This window comes from Schistocerca cancellata, chromosome 6 (genome assembly GCF_023864275.1).
Source record: "Schistocerca cancellata isolate TAMUIC-IGC-003103 chromosome 6, iqSchCanc2.1, whole genome shotgun sequence".
Classification (NCBI taxonomy): domain Eukaryota; kingdom Metazoa; phylum Arthropoda; class Insecta; order Orthoptera; family Acrididae; genus Schistocerca; species Schistocerca cancellata.
In genome coordinates, this window is record NC_064631.1 from 72,376,991 (window position 1) to 72,403,125 (window position 26,135).

The following is a 26,135-nucleotide window of genomic DNA, read 5'->3' on the forward strand; positions in this document are numbered from 1 at the left end:
CAAACTGTTCCACAACACTTTCTAATATAAGACAGTGAAAAGACTTCTTTCACAAGCAGGTGAACTTCTGGACTTTATGGACTACCTTCACGTGTATGGGCTCACAAAACACCTGACAGCATTCCTCAGCCCCATCAGGTGTCATGTTTACCATATGTTTAAGTCATCTGTATATTGAAGGTTAGGTTATATGATTACTGATCAGCCTCCTTCAGAAATTAACAGATGTATATTCATCTAACTTCATATATTGTATTACAAACAACATATGATTAAATTATCTCATACTTCACGAGTGGTCCAAGTTCTTTTTTATTTTTGACATAATTTCAGACTTGTAAGTCATATGCATATAGTATTTTTTTAATGCCTATGCTAATGTTTTGCCTAGACATTTATGGTTTACTAAACATTACAGACTTATGGCATATAAGCTAGTATACCGTATTTACTCGAATCTAAGCCGCACTTTTTTTCCATTTTTTGTAATCCGAAAAATCGCCTGCGGCTTAGAATCGAGTGCAAAGCAAGCAGAAGTTCTGAAAAATGTTCGTAGGTGCCGCCACAACTAACTTCTGCCGTCGAATATATGTAGCGCGACAGAGGCATGCTTTGTATAATAGGCACAAAGATAAATACTGGCGCCAAAACCTCTGCGTCAGTAAATAAATTTAAAAAAAAAAAAGGGCGGAAGACGAGCTTTTTGTTCTCCGCCCCGAGTTTCAACCACTGCATTTTCATACATTATCCAACGAAGTAAATACAAATTCCGTATTGTTCATCTTCGACTGTAGCAGAATTTCAATGTACTGCGAAAATCAGACTGGCAAGACTGTTTGGGATTTTTGTCAATATGGCCAACTCTACATTCTGAATTTTTTCCTACCTGTGAGAAGAGATGGTTGCTAATAGGAACTTTATGTATTGTGAATCACATGCAGTATTCTCTTCACCATAAGAATAATACGAATATAAACATTTTGCCATGTATTGTTTCGTGTTTGCTGCTATCTCATTTAAATCCTGTGTGCCCAATAAACTACGAAACTAGAGTGAGACAACAGCAAACGCGGAAGAATATACGTATCGTGTCATGTTTATATTCGTATTATTCTTATGCCTAGTAGTGATACAGTCAGAAATGAAGCACGGCAACTGACTAGATTTATAAATCTAAGATGACTAATTTCTGTGCAGAATTTGATGTACTAAAGAAGCGGCCGCAAATATTTTCAAACGGAGAAAAATTTTCGCCAACTCTCGTTCAGAACATGTTTTATCATACGCAGCCTATTATTTGGTTCTTGTTGATCATTATCAAAGAAAGCAGCAGTATAAGTAACAACAAATAAGCTAATGAGACAATTCCTCTCTTTTTATTGTAAGCGGTGGTAGCGCGTACAAAAGCAAGCCATGCCGCTAGCGGCGACAGGTCGTAAACACGCACTATCAGAATGCGACGAACAATGCATGACAGTACAGTAATGCATTTTCAGCTTAGAGTGACGTATACACCTATAACAAAGAAAATGGCACTTATAAGATCGAAGCAAAATAAGCAATCGATTCAAACCAGACGAAGCACGTGAAAAAGGAAGGGTACTCGTATAAATACGGACGGAGTGCGTGACGCATAGCAATGGCTACCTGATAAAGCTTAACTGCTAAGCTTACGACTCGAACCAAACTACTGTAGCTGTATCGTCATTCATTCGACCTAAATTGTGTCTCATATGACAATGGACCAACTTTGTTTCGATTTGGAGGTGCGGCCTAAAACTTTTCTCTCCCCTCGAATTTCGAGTCTCAAATTTCAGGTGCGGCTTAGATTCGGGAATTTTTTTTTTCCTTTATTTCGAGTCTCATTTTTCAGGTGCGGCTTAGATTCGAGTAAATACGGTATTATGCTCTATGCAGTCCATTCAAGTACCACTCTTTGAGTCATAATTTCATAACATTTCCAAGGATATTGCACATCTTCACATCGTTGACAATACAGATAAGAGGGTCATAAGTAAGAACTGATTTGTAACAGAGTAAGAGAAACTTTATTTATGAATGTAAATTATATCGCAAACATTTAAACATTTATCAAGTCGTGGTACCAGCTTTTGGATCCCAGCATCAAAGAACTCTGTTGCCCAACCATTAAACCAGTTAGTAACAGTTCCTTTTGGCATGTCATCATTTTCCAAGTGCTTTCCACCAAGAAATTCCTTCAGTTTTGGAAACAGAAGAAAGTCTGATGGGGCTAAGTCAGGTCTGTATGGTGGACAATCCAGTAATTCCCAATGAAACTTGTCCAGTTTAGTCTTTCTTCTTGTCGCATTGTTAGGCCAAGCATTGTCATGAAGCAGGATGCCACTATAGAGCTGTCCCCACTGACAATTCTGAATAGCGTGCCTAAGCTTTAATAACATTTCACAGTATTGTCATCAAGCAGAAGGATGCCACTATAGAGCTGTCCCCACTGACAATTCTGAATAGCGTGCCTAAGCTTTAATAACATTTCACAGTACCCAGCATTTAGGGTCAATCCTCTTGGCAAAAAGTCTAACAGTTCTTGTTTGAATTTTCATGGTTTCATCGGGGAGTCTGAATGATGTCACTCACTGGATTGACGTTTATTCTCTGGAGTGTACACACTCCATGATTCATCACTGGTCACAATGCGACTGAAGAACTTGTCACCATCCTTGTGATAGTGTTTCAAAATGGACAGAGAATGTGCCATTTGCTTTGTTTTGTGTTCTGCTGTTAACATTTTCAGTATCCATCTTGCACTTTTTTTGTAGAGAAGTTTCTCAGTAACAATGTGAAACACTACTGTTCTTGAAACTAGTGGAAATTTCTGATGCAGCTTGTCAATAGTGAAATGCCTATTTTCGTGGATTGCCTCATCAACTTTTTGTGTCAAGTCTTCATTCACAACAGTAGGCCGTCCAGGTCATTCTTCATCATGAACATCTGCTCTTCCTCCATTAAACAGCCTACATCACTTACAAACATTCCCATCATTCATTACACTTGCACCATAAACTTCAACAAGCTGCTGGTAAATTTCAGCAGGATGAACTGGTTTTGCATTTAAGAACCGAATACCGAGCGCACTTCACAATCGGTGGGAGTACTGATTGACATGGCAACAAATAATGCAGTACCACCATATACCAACACCGGCAGAGATATCAAACATAATGGCGGTATGGTGAAAGATTGGCCAAGAGTGGCCAACTGTGAATGGACGTCACAAGACAAGATGCGCAGACACGATGCTCTATTAGTTCTTACTTTAAAAATAACTCTCGTATGTCCTAATATGGTGTCCTGCGATATAACTATGTTGTTTTCACCTCTCTCCTGAAAATGTATATCTTTGTATATAACCTATATCAAAAATGATGGGATGTGCTTTACATTGTATTCTTTGAGGTTCTTATGTATGCTTGTGTTAACTGATGTTCTCTATTTAAGTGAAATTTGTATTCTAGGTACTTCTTTCATACTTGGTTGTGAGTTACTTTGAGACCATGAGACCAATATTATGCCGTTTACACTCATTGTGTATTATGTATGGGTTTGTAATCATTGTGTAACTTTAAGAATTTTCAGTTCATGTAAAGAAAAGATGAATTGCTTTCCCACCGGGTGTTCTGCTTTGCGTGTACATTGCACATTTCATATTTGTTGATAGTCTTCCCCTGATGATGGTTCATGTGAACAAAACGAATACAGAGTAATTTGTACAGGTGATGGTTAAAATGCAGTTCAAGTTCCTGGCAGCTGTAGCAAGTTACCTTACTAAAATGTAAGAAGAAGAGAAATCTGCTGTAATGATCTTTATCCCATACAAATGAATGAAAATTGGAAGAAAACTCTGGAAATGAAACATCAAGTGTGTATTTCATCTGCCACCAATGATAAAAGCCTTGTTAGGGTCTGTTAAGCATGATCTAGGACTCCAGAATGCAGAAGTCTACCACATCCCATGCCAATTAGGAAAAATGTACATAGATCAGACAACACTGACAGTCTAGGAGACGCAGAGAGCATGAATAATAAACAATCAGCAAAGAACGCTGGTTCCCTTAAGGAAATATAATGAATTATGATGGGATAAAGTTGTTACGACATTCTGGGATTATGTCTTAAAAGAATCAGTAGTGATCTGGCTACATGATGAACTTAGAAACAAAGACTGGGGTTTCCAACTAAGTAAGGCATGGGACCCAGTCTTAGGTGTGCTCAAAACAGAACAACTGTCTGTTGGAAGATCCACTCATGATGCATCAACTAAAGAACTGAGACTACGCCACATAGACACACCTCCTCTGTATCAGCAGTGGCACAGCACAGGGTCTGTGAATGTGGCTCATGTCCCAAGGGTGCATTTGCTCCACCATATCACCAGCAATGCCATGCCTGGGCACTTCCAACGTATAACTGACAGCAAGGTACCCAGCAAAATACAATCAAGATTAACTGAGGATGGCAGTCAGTCAGCTTGCCAACATATCACACTATCAGCATGATTCCATATGGTAGAGTACCCAAGACAAGTTCAAAATGGCCTATCTTCATTTTAATGTGTGTCTCTGCAGCTGTATTACAATTCATGAGTATTTTTAATGAGTGTGTACCTTTCACAACTGTACATGACAAACACAGTAAAACAAATTCGGGGATAACTGAAGATTTCAGTGTCTTTAGTATTTGGAAGAGGAAACTGAACATGTGATGCGGAGTTTCTCATGTATGCAAACAAAACAAAAGAATATTTGGCAGAGTTGTCAAACAGGCAAAACAAATGGCAAACAGTAAATTCATATCAAATGGCATTAACATATCAAAAGCTGTATGGCAGATTGTCACGACTGAAGTACATGGTGAGAACACAAATCATTTAATTCCTAAATTAGAAATTGATCAGAAAATTGTTACAAACTGCACACAGATCTGTGAAGAATTCAAAAGGCACTTTATAACCTCAAATAAGGTTGATGATTACTCTCCTCCTCACATGAATTCTAGTATAATGCAACACAGATATGGAGAATTGAAATTTACTCATGCATTCTTCCATAGGGCAGCTTGCATTACTAAATCCTTAAAATATCTTAAATCTGTGGACTGAGATGAATTTGCAACAAAAATTATAAAATCACAATGTCATTATGTTGCATCTTGCCTCTGCCTTATAACATATCAGTCATTTGATGAGGGCTGCTTTCCTGACAGGATGAAATATGCAGATGTTCGACCTGTCCACAAAGAAGACAGACAAGATGAGATAGGAAATTTCTGCATCATATCAATATTAACAACATAAATTTAGGCAAATGGTTGTAATCAATTATCAAAAGCATAATGAATTAAAACTGGCCCTGTGGGAGGGACTCGTGCACTTACTGTTCCGTGCAAACTTTCATCCATCCGGGGAATTGAAAATATCAACAATTTTTGCCTGTTTTCAATATATATACTGGCACTATATCAATCGCACCAATTCCAAGACCATATCAAAATCTCTGCAGCAGTTCCTCCTATTAACCCGCATGTACAAAAAGAAGCGAGCAGGGGACTTCAGTTCATTTTATGTATGTAGACATGGAAGATTTAATAAAAAATGTTTACAGTATTTATTTACTAGAATACAAATACAACTTACATTTTATGTTTGTATCCAGTAATTTTCATCTATTATGCTTTTGACAGATGATGAATGCAATATATGTTCTAAAGATAAAATGATACTTTTTATGTGATATAATTACAGTTTAACGATTTCCAGATTTCACTTGTACTTGTACTGTGAAATCTTGCTTCTTGTTAAATTTCATGATTCTAAGTCAACAGAAGATACCATACAGGTTTTGATGAACGGTTTTGTGAGTTTCAAAATATGTGACACAAAAAGCTGAATCTTTTGATTGAATTGACTTAGAAGCTTTCATGTTTTATCCCCCCCTCCCCAATGGATGACCTTAGTATGTGACATAAATTTGAACATGATGTGCCAGTCTGTTGAAGAGAAAAAGGGGTTGTAACAGGCAGGCATGGATGAGAAATGACAAGAAATAGAAAATTGAGGATGGAATAATGACAATATTATGAAAAGGATAGATTGCTACTCATCACATAACAGAGATGCTGAGTCGCAATTAGGTCAACAAAACGACTGCTAAAGATGTAAGCTTTTGGCTGAAAGGCCCTCTTCTGAATTAGACAGCTTACAAACACACATTCATGCAATGTAAAGGTGAGTTGCATCAGTGCGAATATGTGTGAGTATGTTGTTTAGTTCAGAAGAAGGCCTTATGGTCGAAAGCTTACTTGTTTAGCAGTATTTTTGTTGTGCCTGTCTGTGAATCAGCATCTCTGCTATATGGTGAGTAGCAATCTATCTTTTTCATAATATTACAAAAAAAAATTTCATGTTATATAATGACAAATTAACAATTTTCAGATTTTTTCATTACTTATACTGTGAAACCTTGCATCTTTTCAAATTTCATGACTCTAGGACAACAGGAGCTACCCTAAAGATTTTGATGAGTGAATTTCCGAGTATCAAATTACGTGACGTACATGGCCATATCTTTTGACTGAACTGACTTAGAGGCTTAAAGTTTTTACACTGCCGGGGGACCATGGACATAAATATGTGACATAAATTTGAACTTGATATGTCTCTCCATTCCTAAGAAAAAGGATTCTAAACAGTCAAATAAACTGAAAAACAACAAAGTGATACCATAAGGGTTCCATTTTCACAGACTGAGACATGGAACCCTAAAAACATGAGAGTATTCTAAAGAACCAGTAAGGACTAAGGGAGCAAATTAGTGTGGAGACTGTTAACCAACTAACGACTGAAATAAGCAAATGCCTTGAAAACAGGCTGTGCGTATCAGTATCTTTTGTGACATCACTAAAGCATTTTATATGAAGCTTCAGCTTCACATAATGGCTGTTTATTGTTTCCACAGAAAACCTTCAAGCTGGTTCTCATCCTAACTCAAAAACAGAGAAATGAGGGTAGCTTACAACATAAAGATGAGAGAACCTATTCTAGTCAGAAGGAAAAACAAGCAGATGTACCCCAGAATCCATACTAGGCCTGTAACTGTTCCTTTATTATGTAAACAACAAATGTGAGGTATCTTCAGAAACAGTTCTGTATGCAGACGACTTGACAACAGTAGTTTAATGTAATAACAATAAAGAAGTAGCACAGAATATAGAGCAAACCAAGGACTCGAAACTTCGATAAGTAATACGCACAAATTGTAAATTTCACAACTAAACAAACTTCTGAACATATATTGCACTTAAATTATAATGGCAAAGGATTGATCACTGCAGACTCTGTTAATTTTCTTGGAGTTACTATAAACAAAAACTTATCCTGGAGTGATCACATGGATTGCTTAGTGAATTGATTAAACAGTTTTGTTTATTCAGTGAGGGTTCTATATAAAGTAACTGACTCCGATGTTAAGAAAATTATTTATCAAGCATATTTGACAACAGCCATACGATACGGCATATTTTTTTGGGGTGATGAAACAGTAAACTTCCTCACTGTGTTCAAGCTACAGAAAAAAATAGTCAGAGCTCTGGAAAAAAAAAGGGCAATCTTGTAAACCTTTATTGAAAATCCTTGAATTAGAGGCAATTCCTTGTATATTTATATATAAAATCCTCATCTTTGAGCTAAAAACCCTCATCTTTTTGAAGGAAATTCTTTCACACGTGCTTATGAAACAAGGCATACATCAGCCTACATGTCACAGACTTAGTGCCGTGTCCCCTGGTGACACAGTTACCAACAACAAATTTGTGTATCGAGGGTTTCCAAAGTTCCAGCCTGATAAACCACACTGCTACTGGATATTGAACAAGCTGATGATCACACACACACACACACACACACACACACACACACACACACACACACACACACACACAGTGTTGTTTACAACCAAACCTCCAGCAGATGCCATGGTACAGTTTGGTGCTAGCCTTTCTGCCAAAAGCATAAGCATCATCATAAATACCACTGTCATCATGGCACTACCTTGTTCTCACAAATCACCTGCCTCCACCTGTATCCTCACACCGGATGAGTATTTAGGTCATCACCTTACCAATCTACAGCCACTCCAGGCACCTAGCAGTTCCTCAATTGGAGTTCCTTCAGTAAGCACACACTACACTCTGGGCTTTAATAACGACCATGCCCAGTGATTCCCCCACTCAGAACCCACTTCACTAAGCTGACCAAGGAGTACTTTGCCACTGTATCGAAAAGTCCAGCTCATTGCTGAGTGCATCCTCTGTTCACAGCTTTGTAGGACTTCACCTCTGATGTGGCTCAGAGCTCACTGCCTTTTAACCACAGGTAAGAACATACCAATGTTAACATCAGTGATTACCCAATAGCAAGTTCAAGTGGTAAGTCAGAGATTACCATCTAGGATATTTCATACAGAAGAGAGCAGCTTCCTGGAAACTGTTGTTGTATTTTTATATTTGATGAAATGAAGTTCCACTGTTCTTGGCTAAATTGGGCACATCCATTGTAGTGTATTGTCCCCCTTGGTATTGAACAGTACAATGGTGATGTGGATAACTTGCTTATGGATTATGTCACAACAGTGACTATCGTCCAGAATGTCAGACTTTCTGTGTTTCTGTGATTGACCAGAGTGGCTCTTCCATACTATGCACTATGTAGAACTGTTGCTGATTTTTTTGCCACATCTGTGTGCTCTCAAAAGCCAGTCTTTCTTTTCAGTATGGCACAGCAGCTCTCGCATGTCTTGGGACAGCTTGTCCTTCACCCCCAGCACCTACAACAAGGCTCAGAGCTTTTTTTTACAGAGGTTAACCCACTTGGTCACTGCTCCATCCTAAGCACTAACGATGCAGACACTACTTCAAGAATTCAGTGAAGGGATGGAGCCATTGACTGCTTTCCTCAGACTATTAGAAAACTACTTCATGGGCTCTGCACTTCATGATTGCACCTGGTGACAAACACTTCTCCTCACTTATGTTTGTCCCCATACCTATCACAACTTTCAGCTCCTTACACCTCATGCAGGTCTTGTAACCCTGTTCTACGCTCACTTATGGTAACAACTCATTGTTTATTATAACAATTTTCAAGTGCCTACAAATGATCACCACCCCGAGGCACCTTTGTCAGTGCCAACCCCTCCAATTTTTGCTGCTCATTCACATTATAAACAATCTGTGTCATCCTCTATGCCACTCAATGGCGCCCTGTCTGTCCTTAATCCTTCTTTCCACACTGTGGCCCCACTGCCACCACCAACTCCAGAGCCTCTGGCTCTGCCATCGACACTCTACCCATATCTCTGAGTGCTTTCACCACCATGCCTCTTGGTTACAAGAACCATATAATAGAAATGGGCAACCAAAACATGCTACCACACTAACAGGCAGCAATGACTATAAAGCTGTGATAGTAATTTTAAATAGAATTAATAAGATAAGTCAGCATCAAATATTCGGTGATGAGGACAAAGATGTGGAGAACAAATGAAAAAAATTCAAAGGCATCATTCAATATACCCTAGACAAGTTATGTTCCAAGTAAGGTTTTAAGGGATGGGAAAGATCCACCATGATTTAATAGCCATGTTTCAAAAGTGCTACGTAAACAAAGAGCACTTCATCTCAGATACAAGAGAAGTAAAAACCTAGCTGACAAACAAAAGCTGAACAAAGCAAAAATGAGCGTAAGGAAAGCAATGAGAGAAAAGTTCAATGATTTTGAAAGTAAGACATTGTCAACCGACCTGAGTAAAACCTTACGAAATTTTGGTCATATGTAAAATCAGTAAGTGGGTCAAAATCATCTATTCATTCTTTCAGCTACCACATGACACCAAAACGGAAGATAACAGGGAGAAGGCTGAAGTACTGAATTTGATCTTCCGAAGTCATTTCACGCGGAAGATCGTAACACTCTCCCTCCTTTCAATTGTCATGTGAACATTGAAATGGCAGATATTGAGATAACTGATCGCGGAATCGAAAAGCAGCTACAATCGCTTAGTAGTGGAAAGGCATCAGGACCAGATGAGATACCTATAAGGTTCTATAATGATTATGCGAAAGAGCTAGCTCCCCTTCTAGCAGTAAATTACCGTAAATTGCTTGAGCAATGACTGGAAAAAAGTGTAGGTCATTCCCGTTTTAAAGAAAAGCTATAAGACAGATCCACACAATTATAGACATATATCATTGATGTCAACCTGTTGAAGAATTATGGAATGTGATTTATGCTCAAGAATTATGACGTTTTTGTAAAATGAACATCTCCTCTATAAAAATCAACATGGATTCCACAAACAGAGATCCTGCAAAACTCAGCCACCTCTGTTCCTCCATAAGATCCACAGCACAGTGGACAACGGTGCTCAGGTTGAAGCTGTGTTTCTTGATTTCAGTAAGGCATTTGACACAGTCCCACATTTCCATTTAATGAAAAAAAAAAAAAAAAAAAATAAAATAAAAAATAAAATTAAAAAAAAAGAAAAAAAAAAAGAAGAAAAAGAGCTTACAGAGTATCAGAGCAGACTTGTGATTGGATTCAAGACTTTTTTGCAAATAGAACTCAACACATCGCTCTTAACGTAACAAAATTGACAGGTATAAAAGTAATATCTGGAGTACCACAGGGAAGTGTGATAGGACCATTTCTGTTTACAATATATATAAATGACCTAGTAGAAAGTGTCGGATGCTCTTTAAGGCTATTCGCAGATGATGCAGTTGTCTATACCAAAGTAGCAATGCCACAAGGTAGTAAGAATTTACAGAATGACCTGGAGAGAATTGATGGTTGGTGCAGGCTATGGCAGTTGACTCTGAACGTAAATAAATGTAACATATTGCGCATACATAGGAAAAGACATCCACCACTGTACAGCTACACTATTGATGACAAACAGCTGGAGACAGTGTCTGTCGTAAAATATCTAGGTGTAACTATCTAGAGCGACCTTAAATGGAATGACCATATAAAACAGATAGTGGGAAAAGCAAACACCAGACTCAGATTCATTGGAAGAATCTTAAGGAAATGTAACTCATTCATGAAAGAAGTGGCTTATAAGGTGCTTGTTCGCCCAATTCTTGAGTATTGTTCATCTATCTGGAATCCCTATCAGGTAGGACTGATAGAGAAGATGGATAAGATCCAAAGAAGAGCAGCATGTTTCGTCATGGGATCGTTTAGCTGGTGAGAGAGCATTACGGAGATACTAAACAAACTCCACTGGCAGATGTTACAAGAGAGGCATTGTGCATCACAGAGAGAGTTACTATTGAAATTTTGGGATAGCACTTTTCAGGAGGAGTCGGACAACATATAACTTCCCTCCACATACATCTCGCATATTGATCACAAGGAGAAAATTCGAGAAATTAGAGCCAATACAAAGGCTTACTGACAATCATACTTCTCACACACTTTTCGCAAGTGCAACAGTGTTGGAGGGATAATACAGTGGTACCCAAAGTACCATCCACCACACACCATTAGGTGGCATGCAGTGTATGTTGTAGAAGTAGATGTAGAATTAAGGTAATACAGTTATGTAATCAACATTTAGTTTCCATGGAGATAACTAATGGGAATGTTACATGAGTGATTGCATCCATATATGCCCAATACAGTCATCAAATACAACCGTAGGCAAAAAAATTAGTGATAAGTGCTGATATTAATTTCAGATCAACCCTCTGGAATTCAGATAGAGGACACATAATCACCGACATAATACAAAAAACACAATTACATGTAATGAGTATAGAGGGTACTATACCAACATATGCAAAGTTAGATGGTATGAACAATAATATCGAGTTTACGCTAGCAAATAATGCAGCAATGACATACGTAACAAACTGAACCATACACGACAATATAACTAGTAGTGATCGCCACGTCTGACATAAACACCAACTCACACTCAGAACACAATGAACAAATCACACAACAGACACTTATTTAACAATGAAAAAATCACTTTTTGACAAAATAATTTAATTGTATAGATAAAAAATCTACTCACCAAGTGGTGGCAGAACATACACATAAAAGAAGGTTGTAATTAGGAAAGCTTTCGGAGCCAGTGGTTCTTCTTAAAGCAGAAGGGTTGAAGGGGAAGGAAGAGGGGTGAAGGAAAAGAATTGGAGAGGTGTAGGAAAAGGGACAGATTTTGGGAAAGTCGCCCAAAACTGTGGGTCAGGGAGACTTACCGCTCGGTATAAGAAGAAAAGACTGATTGTTGGGGATTGCATCGGATGAGATTTGAAAACCTGAAAGCTTAAAGGAGAAGACATGGTAATGTGCAAGATAGAGATTACTGCCTAAACATCGTGCATGAGTTAATAAGAGTAAAACGCAATTGCATTGTGTGTAATGGAGGTGGAAGTGCTGTGGTTAAAATAGACAGGTAAGACAATGAAAGATGTAGAAAACTAAAATGGAGAGAAGAAAGGGTAATTACTGTCAAGAAATGCTGAGACGGAAGAAATTAACATAAATTAAGACCAGATGGGTGACAAGAATCAAAGATATGTTGTAGCACTAGTTCCCAACTGCGGAGTTCTGAGAAATTGATGTCTGGGGGAAGCATCCAGGTGGTGCATGTGGTGGAACAGTCACCGATGTCCTGCTATAGAGCATGCTCTGCAACAGGATATTGTGTGCTGCTTGTATGCACCCTCTGCCTATGCCCATTCATCCTAATTGATGTAAAAGGCCAAACAGTGTTTACATAACAGCTGGTATATGATATACATAATTTCACTGGTGGCTCTCCCTTTGATAGTACCGATATATGTTTTGCAATTTACAGGACTGTTATAGGTGGTGGTAGGAGGGTGCATAGGGCAATTCTTGCAGCATGGTCAGTCACAAGGGTAGGAGCCATGGGGTAGGGAGATGAGTGCAAAAGCAGCATAGGGTCTGACAAGAATGTTGCGGAGATTGGGAGGGATATGACAAGCTACTCCAGGTGTGGTGGGCAAAATTTCAGACAGAATGGATCTCATTTCAGGGCATAATTTTAGAAACTCATGGCCCTGACAAAGTAGCTGATTAATACATTCCAGACCAGGATAATACTAAGTCACAGTAGTGTGCTCCGAAGTTGTTTTTTGGAGGGCTCAGTGGTATCAGGATTGGATGTGATGGCCCGGGAAATCTGCTTTTGAGCTAGGCTGGTGGGGTAATTATGTGCAGTGAAGGCTGAAGTGAGAATGGTGGTGTATTGCTGTAACGAGTCTGCATCCGAACAAACACGTTTGCCTCAATGCCAAAGCTGTATGGGAACGAAAGTTTGACATGGAAAGAATGGAAACTGTCAAAATGTAAGGACTGCTGTTTGTTGATAGGTTTAATGTGGATGGAAGCGTGTGTACATGGCCTTCAGTGGGGATGAGATCAACATCAAGGAAATTGGCAAGGGATTTGGAATAAGACCATGTGAAATTTAACTGGGAGAAGGTATTCAGAGATTCCAGGAATTTTAACAGGTTGGTCTCACAATGAGTCCATATGGTAAAGATGTTATCAATATATCTAAACCAAACCAGGGGCTGAAGACATATGGATCTCCGGAAAACCCCCTCCAAGCAACCCATGATAAGGTTGGTACAGGAAGGAGCCATCCTGGCTCCCGTTGCAGTACCCCACACCTGTTTGTAAGTCTGTCCCTCAAAGGTGAAGTAGTTGTTGGCAAGTAAAAAGTTGATTAAGGTGAGTAGGAAGAATGTCATAGGTTTGGAATCAGGTGGGCGCTGACTGAGGAAATGTTCAGCAGCAGACATACCATGTATGTGGGGGATGTTGGTATAGAGGGATGTGACATCAATGGTGACAGGCAAGTTGTGTGGTGGGAGTTGGACGGGCACAGATTTCAGACGATCTAGGATATACCGTATTTACTCGAATCTAAGCTGCACTTTTTTTCCAGTTTTTGTAATCCAAAAACCCGCCTGCGGCAGAGAATCGAGTGCAAAGTAAGCGGAAGTTCTGAAAAATGTTGGTAGGTGCCGACACAACAAACTTCTGCCATCGAATTATGCAGCACTACACAGGCATGCTTTGCAGGCACAAAGATAAATACTGGCGACAGAACCTCTGCATCAGTATATTTTTAAAAAAAAAGGTGGAAGATGAGCTTTTTTTCACAGCCCCGAGTTTCGACCACTGCATTTTCATTTTCATACATTATCCAACGAAGTAAATACAAATTCCGTATTGTTCATCTTCGAATGTAGCAGCATTTCAACGTGCTACGAAACTCCGACTGGCAAGATTGTTTGGGATGTTTGTCAATATGGCCAAATCTACGTTCTGAATTTTTTCCTACCTGTGACAAGAGATCATTGCTAATAAGAACTTTTATGAATTGTGAATCGCATGCAGTATTCTTTTCACCATAAGAATAATACCGTATGAATATAAACATTTTGCCATGTATTCTTTCGTGTTTGCTGCTATCTCATTTAAATCCTGTCTGCCTAATAAACTACGAAACTAGAGTAAGACAACATCAAACGTGGAATAATATACATATTATGCCATGTTTATATTTGTATTGTTCTTATGCCTATTAGTAATACAGCCAGAAATGGAGCACGACAATTGACAAGATCTTTAAATCTAAGATGACTAATTTCTGTGCAGAATGTAATGTACTACAGAGGCGTCTGCAAAGATTTTAAACCGGAGAAAATTTTTCGCTAAACTCTCGTTCCGAACATCATCTATCATACGCAGTCTATTATTTGGTTCTTGTTGATCATTATCAAAGAAAGCAGCAGTGTAAGTAACAGCAAATAGCAAGCAGTCTCTTGCCATTGTTTCGCTAATGAGATGATTCTTTTTTTTTTTTTTTTTTTTTATTGTAAGCGGCGGTAGTGCGCACAAAAGGAAGTTATGCCGTGAGCGGCGACAGGTCGTAAGTACTCACTATCAGAATGCGACACACAATGCATGACACAGTACAGTAATGCATTTTCAGCTTAGAGTGACGTAAACATCTATAACAAAGAGAACGGCACTTACCAGATCAAAGAAAAATAAGCAATCAATTCAAACCAGACGAAGCACGTGAAAAAGGAATGGTACCCGTATAAATACGGACGGAGCACCTGACGCATAGCAGTGGCTACATGGTAAAGCTTAACTGCTAAGCTTAAGACTCGAACCAAACTACTGTCATTCATTCGAATTAAATTGTGTCTCATATTACAGTGGACCAACTTTGTTTCGATTTGGATGTGCGGCCTAAAACTTTTATCTCCCTTGGAATTTCGAGTCTCAAATTTCAGGTGCGGCTTAGATTCGGGAAAATATTTTTTCCTTGTTTTCGAGTCTCATTTTTCAGGTGCGGCTTAGATTTGAGTAAATACGGTAGTTGGCATCTTTTATATTTATACACAATGGTATCACAACAACAAACTCAGGATAACCGAAAACAAAACAACATACGCATTACTGAAAGGATCATTCCAAAGGAATCCATCAGTTACAATTGGGGACACAAACATCAAACGAGCACATGTTATGCTCTATCTTGGGGCACAGACAGATGAGAAACTGAATATGGGCGCTCAACATCGGGGTCATCAGCGCCCTGACACACATTAAAAGGAACGAATGTGGACAGACCTAAGAAAACTAAAGCACACACTCAAAGAAAGCAGGAAAAGAAGGAAAATGCTACATAAGAAAGTAAAACCTAAGGAAAGGGGAAACATAGCAACAAAAATGTCACAGGAAATTGTTATTGGCTGGCCACTTACATAAAATATGGGCGAGCTTGTCACACAGTGAGCAAATTAAAATCCTCTCCCTAAAATCTTTGTAAAAACATTTGACAGGGCACAGAACTTTAAAACTTTAACCACATTCGTCCGAGTGTTGCCTGAAAGAGAAGGCAGGTCTGCTGGCAAGTCAGCCGCAACCCGCTGGTCAGAAAATAAAACGCAATCCAATAAAATGTGGCGCACAGTGACCTGGACGCCACAAGCACCACACACTGGAGGGTCCTCTCGCCGGAGAAGGAAGCCATGCGTCATAGGGCTGTGGCCTATTCGAAGCCGAGTGAGGAGAACCTCGTCCCGTCGATGGGGCTGAAAGGAAGTACACCGCACACGTGTTGTGGGCTTGACTATACGGAGCTTATTGTCAGTCACTTCCAGCCACTCATCCTCCCACCGACGCATGACCCGTGAGCTCAACAGCGGGGTGAGTGCGTGCGAGGGGATAGCACACTGAGATACTTGTGGATCGAGACACGCCTCCTTGGCTGTGAGATCTGCCCTTTCATTCCCAGCAATGCCGACATGCCCCGGAACCCAGCAAAAAGCTACAACCTTCCCCAGTCGCTGTAGTCGGAGGAGGGCATCCTGGATGGTCTGGACAATTTTGTCTGCCGGATACAAATGTTGCAATGAGTGAAGGGCACTGAGTGAATCGGAACAGACAAGAAATTTAGGAGAGGAAGAATGTCTCATGTGCTCCAGTGCCCGCAAGATCGCAGACAATTCTGCATCAAAGACAGTAAAAGTCTGAGGCAGTCGGACCTTGAGGACACGATATGGAAAAACAACTGAGCAACCAACAGAATCCCCTTGTTTCGACCTATCCGTAAAAACAGCTACATAGTCGTGGTGCTCAGATAAAATGGCAGAAAATGCTGCATTAAAAACGGTGGCAGGAGTGCAATCTCTTGTACTGCAATAAATCTAAAATCACTCTGGGCCTCTTCAGTAACCAGGGTGGCAGGCGGTTAAAACCTTGGATTTGGGGTTGTACAGACTCCACACCGAGGGACTCTAGTACACGTTGCACACGGATCCCAAATGGCAACGTAGCCCTGGGATGGCGGGAAAAAAGGCGGTCCAGAGGTGGATGGGCAACAAGACGGTGAGCAGGCGAGCTGGGAGCTGCAAGAAACTTACAAGCCTGGCGCACCAGCAGGAGCTGCCGCCGGATGGTAAGTGGCGGTTCGCCAGACTCAGCACAGAGGCTGGGTACGGGACTGGTCCGATAAGCACCCATGGCCAGTCGGATCCCAGCATGGTGAACAGCATCAAGGATCCGCAAATAAGATGGCCTCGCTGACCCATATACTGTGCAGCCATAGTCCAGCCGTGAACGCACAAAAGCTCCATAAAACTGAAGGAGACGCGCCCTGTCCGCGCCCCAAGACCTGTGGCTGAGGCACTTGAGAATGTTCAGTGCCTTCAGCGTTCTGGCTTTCAAGTCACGTAGGTGTGGCAGCCATGACAACCTGGAGTCAAAAATTAGGCCTAGAAACCGCACTGTGTCTCTAAAATGTAGGACAGTATCCCCCATATGCAAGGCAGGCAAAGTAAAAAGATGACGAGAACAATTAAAATGAACACAAACACACTTATCGGCAGAAAACCGAAAACCCGTCTTTGCAGCCCACTCCTCTAACCGCCACACTGTTAGCTGCAACTGACGGCTCACGGTTGCAACACTGGAGGAGGAACAGAAAACAGCAAAGTCGTCCACAAATAAGGATCACTGTACTGGACTCCTCACTGTAGACGTTATACTGTTGATGGCTATGGCAAAGAGGGTAACACTTAAAACACTGCCCTGGGGGACACCGTTCTCTTGCTCAAAGCGATCAGACAGTGTGTTACCAACGCGGGTCCGAAAAAACCGCTGAGACAGGAAAGACCGAATGAAAATGGGGAGGCGGCCACGAAAGCCCCATTGATGCATTTGTGCAAGAATACAGTGTCTCCAAGTAGTATCATATGCCTTACTGATATCAAAGAAGATACCGATACAGCGATGCTGACAGAGAAAAGCCTGCTGAATAGCCGCCTCTAGGAGGGTCAGGTTGTCGACCGTGGACCGAAATTTTTGGAATCAACACTGAAAGCGGCTAAGGAGCTGTCTGGTCTCTAACAGCCAGACCAGACGCCGGTTAACCATCCGTTCCAGGGTCTTTCCGACACAGCTTGTCAAGGCGATACTATGATAACTACCGGGACATGTGCGGTCCTTTCCTGGTTTGAGGAGAGGGATGAGGATTGCCTCCCTCCACGAGGTGGGGAACACTCCTGTCTGCCATATGAGATTAAAACATATGAGGAGGATTTCCTTTGACGCTGCTGGCAGATGTCGAAGCATGGAGTACCGGATGCGGTCGTAACCTGGTGCAGTATCAGTAGTCTCAGTAAGTGACGAGTCAAGTTCTCACATGGAGAAAGGGGAGTTGTAGGCCTCAGAACTGTTCGACCGAAAGTCCAAGTTTGCTATCTCGACAGTCGCACGGTAGCGACGAAACGCTGGATCCTGATTTGCAGTGGCAGTACTTTGTGCAAAATGCTCTGCCAGCGTCTGAGCAATGGCTCTGGGTGTCGTTTGGAGGCATCCCTGGTTCAGGACTGCAGCTATTGGTAAACGACTGCATTGACCGAAAATCCTCCGGATGGCTTCCCATACTTTTGTGGAACAAGTGGAACGGTTGATGGAGTCCAGGAACTCCTGACATGGCCTTTTCTTGCTCTCCTTAATGACATGGCATGCCCTGCCTCTCGCGATTCGAAAGGCGGTAAGATTGACCGCTGTTGGGTGGCATTTAAATCGTCGAAGAGCTGGACACCTGTCCAGGATGGCAGAATGGCACTCTTCTGTCCACCAAGGCACAAGGCACTGCTTAAGAGGGCGAGAAGGTCAGCAGCATGATGGATCACAATTGTGATGTGATCCACCCAGTCCTGTACACTGTTGTGGCGTTCAAACACAGCCAACCGACTGAACAGTGGCCAGTTAGCCCTGCCAATCATCCACGATGACGGCCTCTGCTCCAGCAATACACCATCCAGGAGATGAATACGGATGGGGAAGTGATCGCTGGAATGAAGGTCATCAATGACCTTCTAGTGAACAGAGATGGTGAGGGTTGGAGAGCAGAAAGATAGGTCAATGGCTGAGAATGACCCAGTAGCAGCAGAGAAATGAGTCGGAGTACCAGTGTTGAGGATGCACAACACTTGAGACGTTAGGAGGCTCTCCAAAACTTGACCTCGAGCGCAAAGAGAAGTGGAGCACCACAGGACATGATGGGCATTGAAGTCGCCTTGAACTACAGCAAGGATGTTGTGACTTGCAGAGATCTCGTTGACATTCCCCAAGACGAACTGAAGGCTGAATGGTCCCGGGAAGGAATTGTCGACGTGCAACACATTATGAAACGGGTGGATGGTGCTCTCATAAAGACTGACTCATTTATCCTTACATTTAACAATACCAAATTGCCAGAGAATGTGAAGGCAGGTTTCCTATGTCTCAGTGTACGGCCATATTACCCCAACCCCATGCGGTGTTTTAAATGCCAACACTTTGGACACACTACTCTCGGTTGTAAAGGGGAAGCCACTTGCGGGAATTGTGGTAAAGCCGCCCATGAGGGAGTTGGTTGCTCCTCTCCTTCCAAGTGTGTCAACTGCTCTGGGGATCACCCTGTGTGGAGTAGGGAATGCAGAGTTTTCCTTGAGGAACGGAAGATCCTGGAACTAAAAACTACAAAACGCATCCCGTATGGTGAGGCGAAGAAAATTTACAAGTCCATGCAGCCGCCCATGTTTGCTGCTTCCTTTCCTTCCGTTCTCAAACAACCAGTCTTGAAAACCGATGCCGCTACACAAACGGAGGTTGCTACTATTAGCACTAGCACCTGCGCTTGTCAATGTACGTGTGCTGCTGCCATTCCTGTGACGCCTGCTGCTCCCCCCCCAGCCTTCTGACCAGGCCGTGGTAGCTGACATCATGGAACTTCCTGCCCCTTCCCGGGTCCAGTCTTGTGCACTGCCCAGCGCTGCTACACCCCCTACTGCTTCTGAGGTTTTGGCTCCAATGCCACCTCAGGCCAGAACATCGAAGCCAAAGACAAAGGTGAAGACTCGCCCACTAAAGGAGACTGCAGTTATACAATCTCCTGATGTGGATGTCATTCTCTCTGACATCTATCTCGACTCCTCTTCTGAGGCGATGGAGGTTGATGTCAGACTGGGGCAATCATCTCGCCCCAAAACTGAGCCTCCACCTGTTGTGGGCTCTCCTCCCCGACAGAAAGTGAGGATGAAGGTACTCCCACCCTGATAGATGGCTCCCATTATACAGTGGAACAAGAATGGATTCTGGTACTCCCACCCTGATAGATGGCTCCAATTATACAGTGGAACATGAATGGATTCTGGGCACATGTGGAGGAACTGAACCTCCTAGCACGGCAACGCCCCCTGTGCTTGTGTTTACAGGAAATGCATTTAAAACCATCTGATGCTCCTGTACTAAGGGGCTATACATCATATCGCAAAGATGACCTAACTGGAGAAAGGGCCAAAGGCGGAGTCGCTGTGTTTGTCAATAATGACCACCACTCCTTCTTTCTATACTCTTCTTAAAAAACAACTAAATTTTAATTATATTTTGAACTTAAATTATTGTTTTTTGAAAAGTATTATTCTTTGTAAAATGTTGTACATAAAAGAAAAGAAAACTGCAAAAAAGATGAAAAATAAAAAGTGTAAGATAACAACAAAAACAGTCAATTATTGACAAAACTATTTAACTGGATAGATACAACATCTACCCAACAAGCGGCAGCAGGCCACACACATAAAACACTGTTGTATTGGTTCTGAAAGCTCGCCAATACAACAGCATTTTATGTGTGTGTTCTGCCACCGCATGATGAGTAGATTTCATTATCTATCGAATTAGGAAAGTGTAAGATGTATGACGTGTTTTAAAATATCAGGTAACAGGTCTATAATGTGGCTAAAAATAGCAAATAAATTTCCTTTTATACGTGGCTTTCACATCATGAGAATAAAGCACATTTAGCACTCCTGGTCTCCATCGATCAGACTCTTCTCTAAGGCCTTGCTACACTGATTGTGAGGGCTGAGGTTCTTCGACAGCAGTCTCCAGACCTCCCAACCCATTCATGGCAAAGGACCTCATTTCTTCCATCATTCTTTCAGTTGTCATCTCCAATTCTTGCAGCACATATTGCTCCTGTGCTGCATCAAGTCACAAGTTTCCGGTCTTCCATCACTCTTTCAGTTGCCATCTCCAGCTTCTTGCAGTATATGTTGTTCCTTTCCTGCATCAAGCCACAAGTTTCCAGTATGGCTTTTGTGGATCATCCACCTCAAGTTATGCCTGCCAGCAAACCATCTTGGTTGGGTCTTTCATGCATCATTCTATGGGACCTCACATGCTTCTATTCTCATCCCAATCTCCTTCTTCCAGAAAGGACACATGCTCTTCCATTGTTTTCAGGAAAGTGCCATAATAAGAGACAGCATGTCGTGTAACGCCACTGGCACCATCTGAGGCCACATGTGCGTCTTGTATCACTCAGGACTATAGTCCTCATCTGCATGCCTTTCTCAGGCCACCAGCTGGACTTGCTCAGCCTCTGGTGGTGCACTCCTGGATGTTTTGATGCAAACCCAGATCACACTGGATCTTGCCTCTGTCTCTGAGTTTGGCAAGCAGATTGATCATCCATGATAACAGCTTCGTGTCTCCACTGTCTGTGGAGATCAACCTATTGCCATCTCTAATGGATGGGTCAACTTTCCCAGATGATGATACTGAATGCCTCTCTTTTTCAGGTTCGCTCATCCCAATTCTCGTCCAACACAGATCCATCTATCGTGGCCACATCTGAGTTCTCTGTCTTTAGCCAACACTCCCTGGGTGCAGGTCTACTATCACGAGCAATCATCATCCCATGGACTGTGTCCCTGACCTCATGGCACCTCTTCTCTTCAGAAGCCACATCTCCTTTGAGATAATTGTACGATCTCTCCCTTGGGGGACGAGATGCTGCGTAACCATACAGTCATGTACCACAGATTGCCAAAACTCTGGCTCACTAAATACGCTGCCCATAGAGATCAGACAAAAGCAATTTGACTATCACACAAAAATACCAAACTGTTTACAACTGAACCTCCATCAGCTGCCAAAGTACCGTTCGGTTCCAGCCTCACCACCAGAGGCATAAACATTGCTGTAAAGAGTGCTGCCATTATGGCACTACCTCACTTCTGCAAGTCACATGCCTCCACCAGTATCCTTCCATTGGATGAGTATTTAGGTCACTGCCTGACCGCTCTGTAATCAGTGCACACTCCAGACTTACACCAACTGTGCCTAGTGGTTCACTCAGAGTTCCTTCATTGAGTGCACTCTATGCTCCAGGTTTTATAAGGACCGGGTCTGGTGGTTCATCAACCGGAGCACACTGCACTGAGCTGACTGAGCAGCACCTCACAATTGTGTCCAAAACACCAGCCCATTGCACTCATCAGACACCCTGAACTGTCAGCTTTGTCTACATATGAACATTCCAGTGCAACATCAGCTATTAACCACTAGGACATTCCAGTCACAGGTCAGAGCTCACCTCCTAGGACATTCCATTACATGAGTGATTAGCCATCAGACTGAAATGAGCATTCCTAAAAACTGTTATTATATTTTGTTTATCGGAGGCAATGAAGTTCCCTTGTTCTTGACTACCTTGGGCACATCAGTCCTAGTGTGTTGTGCCTCCAGTAACGAACACTATACTTAGCTTTTTTTGAAAACACACCATAATACATGGCTTTACAGCTTAGCAATAAAGTATGGTCTAAGCTCAAGAACTACAAGCTATAAACCATAGAAGAAAGCATTGAAAGATACTTGAAAAGTAACTGTTATTACAATGTGAAAGATTTTGTAAATGAGGAAGACAAGTGACAATAGCAGATATTTTATTTTTGTATTATGGTGTACAAGTGTGTGTGTGGGTGGGTGGGTGAGTGGGTGTATGGGTGAGTTAGAGAGAGAGAGAGAGAGAGCTAATAACACGAACAATAATGACAGTGCATCCAAATCACATAACAAATCTATAAAATGTTGGAAAAGTATCTACCATTGTTGAACCAGAACAACGTGTCCTACTATTGCTGACCAATACCTTGGCAAAATTTAAAAATAACAGCTGTTCCATCAGTTCCCTTCTAAGTGATGTTTGCAATATTTCTGTACATTTTTTCAAGTACTTTCTTTTGAAACCAAGTTCTGATTCGACAGCTACCGCTGCTTGTGTTACACATTATTGTAATTTTATGTTTTGAACATTATACGAAACAACTTACCTTCCATTCTTCTATCTTCTGCTTTTTATCAGCAGCATCCTCTGGGTTTCTATGTAGTATCTGAGGCCGAGGTGGTTGCTCAATACATTTTTGTGAAGATCTCTGGGACTTTTCATTACGCCACATTTCAATTGCTTGTCTTTGCTCGTTTCTAAGTTTTTCATATTGGCAGTACCATTCCTCATGTTTCATAATATCCTCTCTTGAAATATCTGTTCAAAATACAGCTTCTATCAAGAAACACAAAAACAGCTGTCACAATGCACATGACAGAAATTCACAAGTCTGAATGCACCTCTGACAAGTTCTGATTGCATGTAGCAGACATGCTGCAAAGAGTAAAGATAACATAAAACTCAAATAACACTAAACTTTTACAGACAAACTTATCACAGCCAAAACACATGAACATAGAAGTTACTCAAGTAACATATAAGGATCAACACTGTTCCTAACATACATCAATGTCATTTGGGAAACATTCTCTTTGCTGACAACAGCAGCATTAGCCACTGGAGAGGAGCAAATGGCATCCTTGCAGAGAAAAAAATGAAACCTCAAGGAAGTATACAGTTGGTCAATATACAATAAAATTACATTGAATGCAAAACAAATACTAACAAAACTAGGAATTTCAGTCTCAGAAAGCAAAATGACAATGTTAAATTGGGTACCTCTACAGACTGTGTACCAAACACAAAATTTCTAGGAATTAAAACTGATGGTCAGTTCAAGTGGTGTGAATGCACCTACATATTTGTAAACAGAATGTCATCTGCATATGCCCTTAGAGTCCTGTCATTGCAGTGTAATAGTCAGAGCCTTCAGTCCAAAGTCTGGTTTGATGCAGCTCTCCATGCCACTCTATCTTGTGAGAGCCTCTTCACCTCTGAATAACTACTGCAACCTACATCCTTCTGAATCTGCTTACTACTTTAATCTCTTTGTCTCCCTCTAACATTTTTAACCCCCCCCCCTCCCCCTTACACACACACACACACACACACACACACACACACACACACACACACACACACACACAAAATGGTGATCCACTAATGTCTCAGAATGTGCCATATCAACCGATCCCTTCTTCTATTCAGGTGGTGCCACATATTTCTTTTCTCCCAAATTCTATTCAGTGTCTCCTTATGGGTGAAGCTTACAACTACCACCATCATACCTTAGCAAAATATTTTGCCAAGGACCTGAGATAATTATGATCCTATGTAAAATCACTAAGTGGGTCTAAGGCTTCTATCAAATCACTTGTTAACCAGTCTGGTTTGGCAGTACAGTATAGCAAAAGTAATGCCAAATTTTTAAATTTCAAATTTAAGAAATCGTTCACTCAAGAGAATCGTGTAAACATATAGTCATTTGAGCATCGCACAGACACCCATATGGATGACATTGTGTTAAGCATCCATGGCATAGAGAAACAACTGAAAGAGTTGACAGCAAATTAGTTACCAGGTTCTGATGGAATCCCAGTTCAGTTTTACAAAGAGTACTCTACAGCATCAACCCCTTACTTAGCGTGCATTTATTGTGAATCTGTCATCCGGCCCAAAGGACCAAGTGACTGAAAAAAGTGCAGGTGACTACCATATATATGAAGGGTAAAAGAATGGAACTGCAAAATTACAGACCAGTATCCTTAACACTGGTTTGCTGCATAATCCTTGAATGTATTGTCAGTTCGAATATAATAAATTTCCTTGAGGAGGGGGGTAGCTTCTGTCCACAAATCAGCACAGTTTTAGAAAGCTTTGGCCATGCAAAACTCGGCTTGCCCTTTTCTCACATGATATTTTGCAAACTATGGATAAAGGGCATCAGGCGGATTTGACATTCCTAGGTTTCGTAAAATATTTGATACGGAGCCCCACTGCATGCTCTTGATGAAAGTATGAACATATGGAATACGTTCCCAGATTCATCAGTCGCTCAAAGTCTTCTTAAGTATCAGAACACAGTATGTTGTTCTTACGGTGAATGTTCAGCAGAGACAAGGGTATCATCAGGAATGCCCAGGGAAGTGTAACAGGGCTGTTGTTATTCTCTACATACCACATTCACCCGATTATAAGACGAGGTTTCCACCCAAATTTGTCATTCAAAAAATACAGTGTTGTCTTTTATTCACAGATTAAACTATTGCTGCTGAAGTAAATATTTTTAATGGATTCATATACGGGTCATCTTACATTTACGGATGAAGCTTTCACCACTGATGTTTCGTTCAAATGTATTTTGATGAGTTCTGAAGGATAGAGCTTAGCAAACAGTACTTCAGTTCGAATTGGCTCAAGATTTCCCGACAGGCAGAAGCGCTCGATACAGAATCGATCTTGCTCAATCAATCACATGATGTTTTACTTGCGTTGTTAGTGCAATGGAATGAATAGCTGGATATGTGCTTTTCCCATTTACTGTCGTTCCCATCAGCCACCACACCGAGTGTAAGCTCTAATATAGTAAAGATAACATCCAAAGGCAAAAGTCTCATCCTTTAAAAACCGTTACATGATTCTGACCTCAAGTCAGTATTTTATTTGGTTATGAGGAATTAATGATTCACAAAGTGCATTGCAAATGAAAATTTGGTACCTGTTCACATATTAAAATACTAGCAGAAAACATTAACCGCTTTTAATCAGCTTCAGAACATGAATAAGAAAGAAAATGAATCCAGAATTAAATGTCTAACAAATGAAACACATGACATTAAACTGACTGCATTTGTTATCGCAAGAATAAATTACTGCAGAAAGACCTGTTGTGGAGACAGATCGCAGGACAGACAAAAGCTCGAGGACTGGACTGAATTGTGATTGCAATCTTTTATGTATGTATTAGTTGCTGTT

General features: G+C 41.1%; 1 protein-coding gene across 3 annotated transcripts in view; it reads right to left on the reverse strand.

Moving 5' to 3' along the window:
• Positions 1 to 26,135, reverse strand: part of LOC126191387 (coiled-coil domain-containing protein 112-like) — a 270,959-nt gene that overhangs the window by 27,666 nt on the left and 217,158 nt on the right. For all 3 annotated transcript variants that reach the window (XM_049932244.1, XM_049932243.1, XM_049932242.1), the window contains one exon: positions 23,266 to 23,477. In XM_049932244.1, coding sequence (XP_049788201.1) covers positions 23,266 to 23,477 — 212 coding nt within the window. The remainder of the gene's footprint in view (positions 1 to 23,265; positions 23,478 to 26,135) is intronic.